General features: G+C 42.9%; 1 protein-coding gene across 1 annotated transcript in view; it reads right to left on the bottom strand.

The window, feature by feature from the left end:
• Positions 1 to 15,000, bottom strand: part of LOC143285924 (uncharacterized) — a 52,785-nt gene that overhangs the window by 4,270 nt on the left and 33,515 nt on the right. The window contains exons 12-19 of the mRNA XM_076593375.1: positions 14,910 to 14,948; positions 14,260 to 14,340; positions 14,031 to 14,111; positions 13,239 to 13,332; positions 11,103 to 11,262; positions 9,474 to 9,571; positions 4,849 to 4,932; positions 632 to 894 (exon numbers count right to left, since the gene is read on the bottom strand). Coding sequence (XP_076449490.1) covers positions 632 to 894; positions 4,849 to 4,932; positions 9,474 to 9,571; positions 11,103 to 11,262; positions 13,239 to 13,332; positions 14,031 to 14,111; positions 14,260 to 14,340; positions 14,910 to 14,948 — 900 coding nt within the window. The remainder of the gene's footprint in view (positions 1 to 631; positions 895 to 4,848; positions 4,933 to 9,473; positions 9,572 to 11,102; positions 11,263 to 13,238; positions 13,333 to 14,030; positions 14,112 to 14,259; positions 14,341 to 14,909; positions 14,949 to 15,000) is intronic.

Raw genomic sequence — 15,000 nt, forward strand, 5'->3', positions numbered from 1 at the left:
CTTTTTTCAATTTTGTGTGCGTGCGCCCCATAATTTGGGACATTTTGTTTTCTATATTTCGATGATGATGATGATAATGATGGTGGGGGCAATGAAGATGCCTCAACACAACACGACACGACACGACAAGCCATGGCACGACGTAACACAACACAATACAGGCAACACAACATAATAGAACACACACTCACTTTGCTCATTTCTTCAGCAGTTTCTGGGCCTCTGGGTACTCATTCATGTCAACGTCACACACACACACACACACACGCACTTTGCTCATTTCTTCAGCAGTTTCTGGGCCTCTGGGTACTCATTCATGTCAACGTCACACACACACACACACACACACACACACACACACACACACACACACACACACACACTCACTTTGCTCATTTCTTCAGCCTCGGGGTACTCGTTCATGTCAACGTCACACACACACACACACACACACACACACACACACACACACACACACACTCACTTTGCTCATTTCTTCAGCAGTTTCTGGGCCTCGGGGTACTCGTTCATGTCAACGTCACACACACTGACACACACACACACGTACACACACGCACGCACACCCCTCTCCTCCACAACCTCCCCCCCCCTCACACACACACACACACACTTTGCCCGTTTCTTCAGCAGTTTCTGGACCTCGGGGTACTCATTCATAGCCTCCTCAAAGTCGTTCTTGGACAGCGTGAACACGCTGGTGAAGCCGCTGCTCCGGACGTCGGCGGTGCGCCGGTTGCCCCGGCCCGACATGGCCAGCAGGGAGATCTCGCCGAAGACGCTTCCCTCCGACAGGGTGGCCAGCACCATGTTCTCCTTGCCCACCACCTCCACCTGGCCCTGGCTGACGATGTACATCTCCTTGCCCACCTCGCCCTGCAAGGGAATCACCCAGCGTCAGTTTCAGTTTCAGTTTCGGTGGCTCAAGGAGGCGTCACTGCGTTCGGACAAATCCATACTTATACGCTACACCACATCTGCCAAACAGATACCTGACCAGCAGTGTAACCCGGCCTTGAGAAAAAAAAAGAAAAGAAAAAAAGGGGTGAATAAATAATAGATAAATACATAGAAAAAGAACTACTACTACTAATAATAATATGCATAACGCGCAAAAACTTGATGAAGTCAAATGTAAGCGTACATAAATAAATAAATAAATAAATAATAATTTTAAAAAAAAGGCAATAATAATAATAATAATAAATAAATAAAAAAGACAACAATGACCCAGCGTCAGCGTTTTGTCACTACGGGGTGTGGTCTTTCGTGTCTGTACCACTGCTCTGAAAATAGACGGATAGCTCATTGGCCAGGAAAGCTGATGCCAGCTGGACGCCATACTGACACTCGTATCCGGCTGTCAGTCCGTTGAGAAGTTGTCTGCTAACTGGTGGTAGTTTCTGAACTGTAACCGTGTATCTTCGATGAAATCGTGTTATGCTTGCCCTCACAACATGCCAAATGTTATTTCATGATTGAAATCCGCCAATGTTTTATTTACCAAAGTTACTACAGTGCAGTGACACGTAGCGCAAACTTGTGTGGAGGAACACACGGGAATATCAGCTTAACTAACGCCGTGAGCAAGTGAAAGCTTGCCGTGAAACCAGTCATCGTAGCCAGCTGAGCACTCGGCTACATATATGAAGTTACAGCTTCACGCTGTACTGACACGAGTAGCAAAATGGCTGATTGAACACTTCCACTGGCTTCAGTTAGCAAAGGGGCTAAAAGAAAGTACGCGCTATCCACCTATTTTTAGAGCAGTGGTCTGTATTTACATCGTCTGTCACCAGGGTGTGTGTGTACTTACATCGTCTGTCACTAGGGTATGTGTGTGTACTTACATCGTCTGTCACTAGGGTGTGTGTGTACTCACATCGTCTGTACTGTCACTAGGGTGTGTGTTTACTCACATTGTCCGTCACTAGGGGGTGTGTGTGTACTCGCGTGTGTTGCAATACTGTGTGCGTGCTGAACAAAAAGGTTTCGTTGTCTGTCCCATGAACGTGGCTCCCATTCAAGGGCTGGTTGAGGGTGGGGGTAAAAATCCTGACATGTATAACCTCAGAACCCACAATCATCGTCACCGTTTTTGTTTCAGTCGTCACAGTCCATAACATGACGATGCTGACGACGACGACGATGACAAAGCCAAGAAAGAGAGTGAGGAATACAGAATACCTTCTGACAGACGTAGAGAGGAATACAGAATACCTTCTGACAGACATAGAGAGAGGAATACAGAATACCTTCTGACAGACGTAGAGAGAGGAATACAGAATACCTTCTGACAGACGTAGAGAGGAATACAGAATACCTTCTGACAGACGTAGTGAGGAATACAGAATACCTTCTGACAGACGTAGAGAGAGGAATACAGAATACCTTCTGACAGACGTAGAGAGAGGAATACAGAATACCTTCTGACAGACATAGAGAGAGGAATACAGAATACCTTCTGACAGACGTAGAGAGAGGAATACAGAATACCTTCTGACAGACATAGAGAGAGGAATACAGAATACCTTCTGACAGACATAGAGAGAGGAATACAGAATACCTTCTGACAGACATAGAGAGAGGAATACAGAATACCTTCTGACAGACATAAAGAGAGGAATACAAAATACCTTCTGACAGACATAGAGAGAGGAATACAGAATACCTTCTGACAGACATAGAGAGAGGAATACAGAATATCTTCTGACAGACGTAGAGAGGAATACAGAATACCTTCTGACAGACGTAGATAGGAATACAGAATACCTTTGACAGACGTAGAGAGGAATACAGAATACCTTCTGACAGACACAGAGAGAGGAATACAGAATACCTTCTGACAGACGTAGAGAGAGGAATACAGAATACCTTCTGACAGACATAGAGAGAGGAATACAGAATACCTTCTGACAGACGTAGAGAGAGGAATACAGAATACCTTCTGACAGACACAGAGAGAGGAATACAGAATACCTTCTGACAGACACAGAGAGAGGAATACAGAATACCTTCTGACAGACATAGAGAGAGGAATACAGAATACCTTCTGACAGACATAGAGAGAGGAATACAGAATACCTTCTGACAGACATAGAGAGAGGAATACAGAATACCTTCTGACAGACATAGAGTAAGGAATACAGAATACCTTCTGACAGACATAGAGAGAGGAATACCTTCTGACAGACGTAGAGAGAGGAATACAGAATACCTTCTGACAGACATAGAGAGAGGAATACAGAATACCTTCTGACAGACATAGAGAGAGGAATACAGAATACCTTCTGACAGACATAGAGAGGAATACAGAATACCTTCTGACAGACACAGAGAGGAATACAGAATACCTTCTGCCAGACATAGAGAGAGGAATATAGAATACCTTCTGACAGACATAGAGAGAGGAATACAGAATACCTTCTGACAGACATAGAGAGAGGAATACAGAATACCTTCTGACAGACATAGAGAGAGGAATACAGAATACCTTCTGACAGACATAAAGAGAGGAATACAAAATACCTTCTGACAGACATAGAGAGAGGAATACAGAATACCTTCTGACAGACATAGAGAGAGGAATACAGAATACCTTCTGACAGACGTAGAGAGAGGAATACAGAATACCTTCTGACAGACACAGAGAGAGGAATACAGAATACCTTCTGACAGACGTAGAGAGAGGAATACAGAATACCTTCTGACAGACATAGAGAGAGGAATACCTTTTGACAGACGTAGAGAGAGGAATACAGAATACCTTCTGACAGACATAGAGAGAGGAATACAGAATACCTTCTGACAGACATAGAGAGAGGAATACAGAATACCTTCTGACAGACATAGAGAGGAATACAGAATACCTTCTGACAGACACAGAGAGGAATACAGAATACCTTCTGACAGACATAGAGAGAGGAATACAGAATACCTTCTGACAGACATAGAGAGAGGAATACAGAATACCTTCTGACAGACATAGAGAGAGGAATACAGAATACCTTCTGACAGACGTAGAGAGGAATACAGAATACCTTCTGACAGACATAGAGAGAGGAATACAGAATACCTTCTGACAGACATAGAGAGAGGAATACAGAATACCTTCTGACAGACGTAGAGAGGAATACAGAATACCTTCTGACAGACACAGAGAGAGGAATACAGAATACCTTCTGACAGACGTAGAGAGAGTAATACAGAATACCTTCTGACAGACATAGAGAGAGAAATACAGAATACCTTCTGACAGACACAGAGAGAGGAATACAGAATACCTTCTGACAGACACAGAGAGAGGAATACAGAATACCTTGTGACAGACACAGAGAGAGGAACACAGAATACCTTCTGACAGACATAGAGAGAGGAATACAGAATACCTTCTGACAGACATAGAGAGAGGAATACAGAATACCTTCTGACAGACATAGAGTAAGGAATACAGAATACCTTCTGACAGACATAGAGAGAGGAATACCTTCTGACAGACGTAGAGAGAGGAATACAGAATACCTTCTGACAGACATAGAGAGAGGAATACAGAATACCTTCTGACAGACATAGAGAGAGGAATACAGAATACCTTCTGACAGACGTAGAGAGGAATACAGAATACCTTCTGACAGACGTAGAGAGGAATACAGAATACCTTCTGACAGACGTAGAGAGGAATACAGAATACCTTCTGACAGACATAGAGAGAGGAATACAGAATACCTTCTGACAGACATAGAGAGAGGAATACAGAATACCTTCTGACAGACACAGAGAGAGGAATACAGAATACCTTCTGACAGACATAGAGAGAGGAATACAGAATACCTTCTGACAGACGAAGTCACCAGGCAGGAAGAGGTTTGGCTTCAGCTTGAGCACCAGGTCATACAGCAGGTTCCTCTCACAGTCCTGCACAGTATACATCACAGCCATTCAACATGTTCTCCACAAAGTTCCACACAGTATACAGCCATTCAACAAGGTCTTTCACAGTAGTTGCCATTCAACAGGGTCTTCACAAAGTTACACACAGTATACATCACAGCCATTCAACATGTTCTCCACAAAGTTACACACAGTATACATCACAGCCATTCAACATGTTCTCCACAAAGTTCCACACAGTATACAGCCATTCAACAAGGTCTTCACAAAGTTCCACACAGTATACAACATAGCTGTTCAACAAGGTCTTCACAAAGTTACACACAGTATACAACATAGCCATTCAACAAGTTCTCCACAAAGTTCCACACAGTATACAACATAGCTATTCAACAAGGTCTTCACAAAGTTACACACAGTATACAACATAGTCATTCAACGAGTTCTTCACAAAGTTACACACAGTATACAAATAGTCATTCAACAAGGTCTTCACAAAGTTCCACACAGTATACAATATAGTCATTCAACGAATTCTTCACAAAGTTCCACACAGTATACAACATAGCCACTCAACAAGTTCTCCACAAAGTTACACACAGTATACAACATAGCCATTCAACAAGTTCTCCATAAAGTTACACAGTATATAACATAGCTATTCAACAAGGTCTTCACAAAGTGCCACACAGTATACAAAATAGTCATTCAACGAATTCTTCACAAAGTTCCACACAGTATACAACATAGCTGTTCAACAAGGTCTTCACAAAGTTCCACACAGTATACAACATAGTCATTCAACGAATTCTTCACAAAGTTCCACACAGTATACAACATAGTCACTCAACAAGGTCTTCACAAAGTTCCACACAGTATACAACATAGTCACTCAACAAGGTCTTCACAAAGTTACACACAGTATACAACATAGCCATTCAACAAGTTCTCCACAAAGTTACACACAGTATACAACATAGCCATTCAACAAGTTCTCCACAAGGTTACACACAGTATACAACATAGCCACTCAACAAGTTCTTCACAAAGTTCCACACAGTATACAACATAGTCATTCAACGAGTTCTTCACAAAGTTCCACACAGTATACAACATAGTCATTCAACAAGGTCTTCACAAAGTTCCACACAGTATACACCATAGCCACTCAACAAGTTCTTCACAAAGTTACACACAGTATACAGCATAGTCATTCAACAAGGTCTTCACAAAGTTCCACACAGTATACACCATAGCCACTCAACAAGTTCTTCACAAAGTTACACACAGTATACAGCATAGTCATTCAACAAGGTCTTCACAAAGTTCCACACAGTATACAACATAGTCATTCAACAAGTTCTCCACAAAGTTACACACAGTATACAACATAGTCACCCAACAAGTTCTCCACAAAGTTGCACACAGTATACAACATAGTCATTCAACAAGTTCTCCACAAAGTTACACACAGTATACAACATAGTCATTCAACAAGTTCTCCATAAAGTTCCACACAGTATACAACATAGTTATTCAACAAGGTCTTCACAAAGTTCCACACAGTATACAGCATAGTCATTCAACAAGGTCTTCACAAAGTTCAACACAGTATACAGCATAGTCATTCAACAAGTTCTCCACAAAGTTACACACAGTATACAACATAGTCACCCAACAAGTTCTCCACAAAGTTACACACAGTATACAACATAGTCATTCAACAAGTTCTCCACAAAGTTACACACAGTATACAACATAGTCATTCAACAAGTTCTCCACAAAGTTCCACACAGTATACAACATAGTCATTCAACAAGGTCTTCACAAAGTTCCACACAGTATACAGCATAGTCATTCAACAAGGTCTTCACAAAGTTCAACACAGTATACAGCATAGTCATTCAACAAGGTCTTCACAAAGTTCAACACAGTATACAGCATAGTCATTCAACAAGGTCTTCACAAAGTTCAACACAGTATACAGCATAGTCATTCAACAAGGTCTTCACAAAGGTACACACAGTATACAGCATAGTCATTCAACAAGGTCTTCACAAAGTTCAACACAGTATACAACATAGCCACTCAACGAGTTCTTCACAAAGTTCCACACAGTATACATCACAGCCATTCAACATGTTCTTCACAAAGTAACACACAGTATACAATATAGTCATTCAACAAGGTCTTCACAAAGTTACACACAGTATGCACCATAGCCATTCAACAAGGTCTTCACAAAGTTACACACAGTATGCACCATAGTCATTCAACAAGGTCTTCACAAAGTTCCACACAGTATACAATATAGTCATTCAACGAATTCTTCACAAAGTTCCACACAGTATACAACATAGCCACTCAACAAGTTCTCCACAAAGTTCCACACAGTATACAACATAGCCACTCAACAAGTTCTCACAAAGTTACACACAGTATACAACATAGCCATTCAACAAGTTCTCCATAAAGTTACACAGTATATAACATACCTATTCAACAAGGTCTTCACAAAGTGCCACACAGTATACAACATAGTCATTCAACGAATTCTTCACAAAGTTCCACACAGTATACAACATAGCTGTTCAACAAGGTCTTCACAAAGTTCTACACAGTATACAACATAGCCATTCAACAAGTTCTCCACAAATTTACACACAGTATACAACATAGCCATTCAACATGTTCTCCACAAGGTTACACACAATATACAACATAGCCATCCAACAAGTTCTCCACAAGGTTACACACAGTATACAACATAGCCATTCAACAAGTTCTCCACAAAGTTCCACACAGTATATAACATAGCTATTCAACAAGGTCTTCACAAAGTTCTACACAGTATACAACATAGCCATTCAACAAGTTCTCCACAAATTTACACACAGTATACAACATAGTCATTCAACATGTTCTCCACAAGGTTACACACAATATACAACATAGCCATCCAACAAGTTCTCCACAAGGTTACACACAGTATACAACATAGCCATTCAACAAGTTCTCCACAAAGTTCCACACAGTATATAACATAGCTATTCAACAAGGTCTTCACAAAGTTACACACAGTATACAACATAGCCATTCAACAAGTTCTCCACAAAGTTACACACAGTATACAACATAGCCATTCAACAAGTTCTCCACAAGGTTGCACACAATATACAACATAGCCATCCAACAAGTTCTCCACAAGGTTACACACAGTATACAACATAGCCATTCAACAAGTTCTCCACAAAGTTACACACAGTATATAACATAGCTATTCAACAAGGTCTTCACAAAGTTACACACAGTATACAACATAGTCATTCAACAAGTTCTTCACAAAGTTCCACACAGTATACAACATAGTCATTCAACAAGTTCTTCACAAAGTTCCACACAGTATACACCATAGCCACTCAACAAGTTCTTCACAAAGTTACACACAGTATACAGCATAGTCATTCAACAAGGTCTTCACAAAGTTCCACACAGTATACACCATAGCCACTCAACAAGTTCTTCACAAAGTTACACACAGTATACAGCATAGTCATTCAACAAGGTCTTCACAAAGTTCCGCACAGTATACAACATAGTCATTCAACAAGTTCTCCACAAAGTTACACACAGTATACAACATAGTCACTCAACAAGTTCTCCACAAAGTTACACACAGTATACAACATAGTCATTCAACAAGTTCTCCATAAAGTTCCACACAGTATACAACATAGTTATTCAACAAGGTCTTCACAAAGTTCCACACAGTATACAACATAGTCATTCAACAAGGTCTTCACAAAGTTCAACACAGTATACAGCATAGTCATTCAACAAGGTTTTCACAAAGTTCCACACAGTATACAGCATAGTCATTCAACAAGGTCTTCACAAAGTTACACACAGTATACAGCATAGTCATTCAACAAGGTCTTCACAAAGTTCAACACAGTATACAACATAGCCACTCAATGAGTTCTTCACAAAGTTCAACACAGTATACAACATAGCCACTCAATGAGTTCTTCACAAAGTTCAACACAGTATACAACATAGCCACTCAACGAGTTCTTCACAAAGTTCAACACAGTATACAACATAGCCACTCAAGAAGGTCTTCACAAAGTTACACACAGCATACAGCATAGTCATTCAACAAGTTCCTTTTAAAGTCCATCAAAGTATAACAGCATAGTCATTCAACAAGTTTTTTTTTCCCCAAAGTCAGGTATTGTATAAGGCATAGCCATTCAACGAATTCTTCGCAAAATCCTGCATAGTATACAAAATAGTTATTCAACAAGTTCTTCACAAAATCCTGCATAGTATACAACATAGTTATTCAACAAGTTCTCCACAAAATCCTGCATAGCATACAACAAAGTTCTTCAACAAGTTCTTCACAAAATCCTGCATAGCATACAACATAGTTCTTCAACAAGTTCTGCACAGTATGTAGTAATATAGCAACTTCCTCTCGCCTTCGAAGCACAACCACACACACACAGACAGACAGACAGACAGACAGACACACACACACACACACACACACACACACACACCTGGAAGAGCTGCACTTTGATCAAAGTGTTGAAGTGAACGCTGATGGCCAAATCCGTCTGCAGCTTCTTCGGCAATGCAGCCACCAGACTGCGCTCGTCTGCAATCAGTCAACCAGTAAATCAACCAACCAACCAACCAACCATGGAGCTAATTAATCAATTAATCAATCATTCATCCATCCATTCATTCATTCAGTCAGTCAGTCATTTAATCAACCCGTCATTCCATAATTATGTCGACTGCAGTCTTTTTCATTATTCAACGAAATGTACGTACGTACGTAAGTAATGAAAGCAGAGCAATGTTATGGTCAGTCCGAATGTTAGTTCCTGGAACAGGAAAAACCCGAACGACGCGTGCGCGCAGACACACACACACACACACACACACACACACACACACACACATGGAGACAAAGGCTCAGGCAGAATGTGAAAGAACGAGAAACAGAAAGAGACAGAAGGAGAGAGAGAGAAGAGAGCGAGGGAGAGAAAGAGTGAGAGAGAGGTAGAGAGAGAGAGTGAGAGAGAAAATGAGAGTGAGAGAGAGGACGAGACGCAGAGAGAGAGAGAGAGAGAGAGAGAGAGAGAGAGAGAGACGGGGGGGGGGGGGGGGGGGGGGGGGGGAGGGGGGGGGAGAGACAGAGACAGAGGGTGGGGACAGTCAGACACACAGACATGCATACAAAAACAGAGAACACGGACAACGACAACAATAATAATAACACTAATAATGAAAAGAAGAAGAAGAAGAAGAACAACAACAACAACAACAACAAAAACAAACAAAGCAACAGCAACAAAACAAATAAAACAACAACAACAACAACAACAGCAACAGCAACACAACAAACAAAACAACAACAACAACAACAGCAACAAAGCAAACAAAACAACAACAACAACAGCAACAGCAACAAAACAAAAACAACAACAACAACAACAACAGCAACAAAACAAACAAAACAACAACAACAATAACAACAACAACAGCAACAAAACAAACAAAACAACAACAACAGCAACAAAACAAACAAAACAACAACAACAACAGCAACAAAACAAACAAAACAACAACAACAACAGCAACAAAACAAACAAAACAACAACAACAGCAACAAAACAAACAAAACAACAACAACAGCAACAAAACAAACAAAACAACAACAACAACAGCAACAAAACAAACAAAACAAACAAAACATCGGCAACAAAACAACAACAACAAAACAAACAAAACAACAACAACAACAACAATAACAGCAACAAAACAAACAAAACAACAACAATAACAGCAACAAAACAAACAAAACAACGACAACAACAGCAACAAAACAAACAAAACAACAAAAATAACAGCAACAAAACAAACAAAATAACAACAACAGCAACAAAACAAACAAAACAACAAAAACAACAGCAACAAAACAAACAAAATAACAACAACAAAACAAACAAAACAACAACAAACAAAACAACAACAACAGCAACAAAACAAACAAAACAACAACAGCAACAAAACAACAACAGCAACAAAACAAACAAAACAACAACAGCAACAAAACAACAACAACAACAAGAAAACAACCAAAAACTCCAGACTCCACACCAGAGTGGCCGTGTACAGACCTATAGTCTTGGACTGTTCCCAGTTGTAGAGGAACCATTGTCGGGTCCTGTCCTGCGTGTAGTCTGAGATCTGGATGGACTGCATGTAGTGCAACACGTCATCCATTCGCTTCCGGTAGCTCGTCTTCACCTGGCTTGCCGCCTCCACGATGTCCCGGATCTGACGTCACACCACGTGACACTGGCCGCTTAGAAGGCTGCGGGATTTGTGTGTGTGTGTGTGTGTGTGTGTGTGTGTGTGTGTGTGTGTGTGTGTGTGTGTGCGTGCGTGCGCGCGCGCGTGTGTGTGTAGTGTTCTTTTCTCTCTTCACATTGTTATGGTGATCAGTGACTCTCTCTCTCTCTCTCTCTCTCTCTCTCTCTCTCTCTCTCTGTGTGTGTGTGTGTGTGTGTGTGTGTGTGTGTGTGTGTGTGTGTGACCCAGTGTTCACCAGTGGTCAGGGTTCGAGGCCCCGTTTCGGCATGGTGTTGTGTCCTGGGGAAAGGCACTTTACTCTGATGTTCCTCACTCCACCCAGGTGTGAATGGGGACCTGACTTTGGTCGGGGAAAGGTTGGAACAGCGGAAGGAGAGGACTGGGCCCCGCCTTCCTGTGCCGAGCCCGAGTGGATAGGAGTTCAGTGACACAGTGGATATGAGTTCACTGACACAGTGGATAGGAGTTCAGTGACACAGTGGATATGACGGACACAGTGGATATGAGTTCACGGACACAGTGGATATGAGTTCACTGACACAGTGGATAGGAGTTCACTGACACAGTGGATATGACGGACACAGTGGATATGAGTTCACGGACACAGTGGATAGGAGTGGATATGAGTTCACGGACACAGTGGATATGAGTTCACGGACACAGTGGATAGGAGTTCACGGACACAGTGGATAGGAGTGGATATGAGTTCACGGACACAGTGGATATGAGTTCACGGACACAGTGGATAGGAGTTCAGTGACACAGTGGATAGGAGTTCAGTGACACAGTGGATATGACGGACACAGTGGATATGAGTTCACGAACACAGTGGATATGAGTTCACGGACACAGTGGATATGAGTTCACGGACACAGTGATATGAGTTCAACGAACACAGTGGATATGAGTTCACGGACACAGTGGATATGAGTTCACTGACACAGTGGATATGACGGACAGTGGATATGAGTTCACGGACACAGTGGATATGAGTTCACTGACACAGTGGATATGAGTTCACTGACACAGTGGATAGGAGTTCACGGACACAGTGGATATGAGTTCACGAACACAGTGGATATGAGTTCACGGACACAGTGGATATGAGTTCACGGACACAGTGGATATGACGGACACAGTGGATATGAGTTCACGAATATAGTGGATATGAGTTCACGAACACAGTGGATATGAGTTCACGGACATTGTGGATATGAGTTCTCGGACACAGTGGATATGAGTTACACTGACATAGTGGATATGAGTTCACGGACACAGTGGATATGAGCTCACTGACACAGTGGATATGAGTTCACTGACACAGTGGATAGGAGTTCAGTGACACAGTGGAAATGAGTTCACTGACACAGTGGATATGAGTTCACTGACAGATATGAGTTACACTGACACAGTGGATATGAGTTTCAGTGCACAGTGGATATGAGTTCACGGAACACAGTGGATATGAGATCAGTGACACAGTGGATATGAGTTACACTGACACAGTGGGATGATGATTTCAGTGACACAGTGGATATGAGTTCACGGACACAGTGGATATGAGTTCAGTGACACAGTGGATATGAGTACACTGACACAGTGGATATGAGTTCACGGACACAGTGGATATGAAGTTCAGTGACACAGTGGATATGAGTTCACTGACACAGTGGATATGAGTTCAGTGACACAGTGGATATGAGTTTAGTGACACAGTGGATAGGAGTTCATGGACACAGTGGAAAATAGGTACAACTGAACCACATGACGCAATTGAGGTCAACTGACACATGATGATCAGTGCATGCCGGACGACAACTAACTTTCTTTCTCAATAATCGCTGAAATAGGTGTAAAGAAGAGTGGACAGTACCAGATGACCAATGAGAAGGCGAGAACAAAGACTCAACAGCCAATACAGCGTTCCATGACGTTGTCACCCAGCGTTTGTGAGCTTCAGGTCTCGTACTGCCGAACGAGGTCGCTCTGTAGCCACAGTCGAGAACACGTACACTGTAGCATGTCTTCACGATCCTGCACACCACACGTGCCACATTGTGAACATGCACCACAGGTCTCTGCGTACATGCAGTAGTCATGGTGCTGTGTAATGTTCCTGAACATCGCCAGTTGTGCCATTGTTCATATGGACGTCATGCCGTTCATGTAGGTCTTGTCTGCGTGTTATGTGATGATGTAGATCCTGCAAGCACAGTGGCACACATTGTCAAAAATACAATGCCGTCATGTAGTCAACGCTCACGACTCAACACCCACGTGCCACATTATATAAATGACGTCACACACAGTTCAATGTAGTCATTCGCTTACAATCCTGACATCGCCAGGTGGCGCACATTGTCAACATGGGACGTCACTGCCGGTTCAAATTGTAGGTGTCATCGTCTTTACGATCCTGCCAACACGCCACCCACGTGGCGCACATTGTCAACATGAACGTCCATTGCCGGGTTTCAATGTAGTGTCATGTCTTTACGATCCTGCAACACCGCCAAACGTGGCAGCACACATTGTCAACAAGACGTCATTTGCCGGGTCAATGTAGGTCATCGTCATCACGATCCTGCGACACGCCACGTGGCGCACATTGTCAACATGACGTCATTGCCGGTTCAATGTAGGTCATCGTCTTACGATCCTGCAACACGCCACGTGGCAGCACATTGTCAACATGACGTCATTGCCGGTTCAATGTAGGTCATCGTCTTCACGATCCTGCGACACGCCACGTGGCGCACATTGTCAACATGACGTCATTGCCAGGTTCAATGTAGGTCATCGTCTTCACGATCCTGCAACACGCCACGTGGCGCACATTGTCAACATGACGTCATTGCCGGTTCAATGTAGGTCATCGTCTTCACGATCCTGCAACACGCCACGTGGCGCACATTGTCAACATGACGTCATTGCCGGTTCAATGTAGGTCATCGTCTTCACGATCCTGCAACACGCCACGTGGCGCACATTGTCAACCATGACGTCATTGCCGGTTCAATGTAGGTCATCGTCTTCACGATCCTGCAACACGCCACGTGGCGCACATTGTCAACATGACGTCATTGCCGGTTCAATGTAGGTCATCGTCTTCACGATCCTGCAACACGCCACGTGGCGCACATTGTCAACATGACGTCATTGCCGGTTCAATGTAGGTCATCGTCTTCACGATCCTGCAACACGCCAGGTGGCGCACATTGTCAACATGACGTCACTGCCGGTTCAATGTAGGTCATCGTCTTCACGATCCTGCAACACGCCACGTGGCGCACATTGTCAACATGACGTCACTGCCGGTTCAATGTAGGTCATCGTCTTCACGATCCTGCAACACGCCACGTGGCGCACATTGTCAACATGACGTCACTGCCGGTTCAATGTAGGTCATCGTCTTCACGATCCTGCAACACGCCAGGTGGCGCACATTGTCAACATGACGTCATTGCCGGTTCAATGTAGGTCATCGTCTTCACGATCCTGCAACACGCCAGGTGGCGCACATTGTCAACATGACGTCACTGCCGGTTCAATGTAGGTCATCGTCTTCACGATCCTGCAACACGCCAGGTGGCGCACATTGTCAACATGACGTCACTGCCGGTTCAATGTAGGTCATCGTCTTCACGATCCTGCAACACGCCACGTGGCGCACATTGTCAACATGATGTCACTGCCGGTTCA

This window comes from Babylonia areolata, chromosome 9, assembly GCF_041734735.1.
Source record: "Babylonia areolata isolate BAREFJ2019XMU chromosome 9, ASM4173473v1, whole genome shotgun sequence".
Lineage (NCBI taxonomy): Eukaryota > Metazoa > Mollusca > Gastropoda > Neogastropoda > Buccinidae > Babylonia > Babylonia areolata.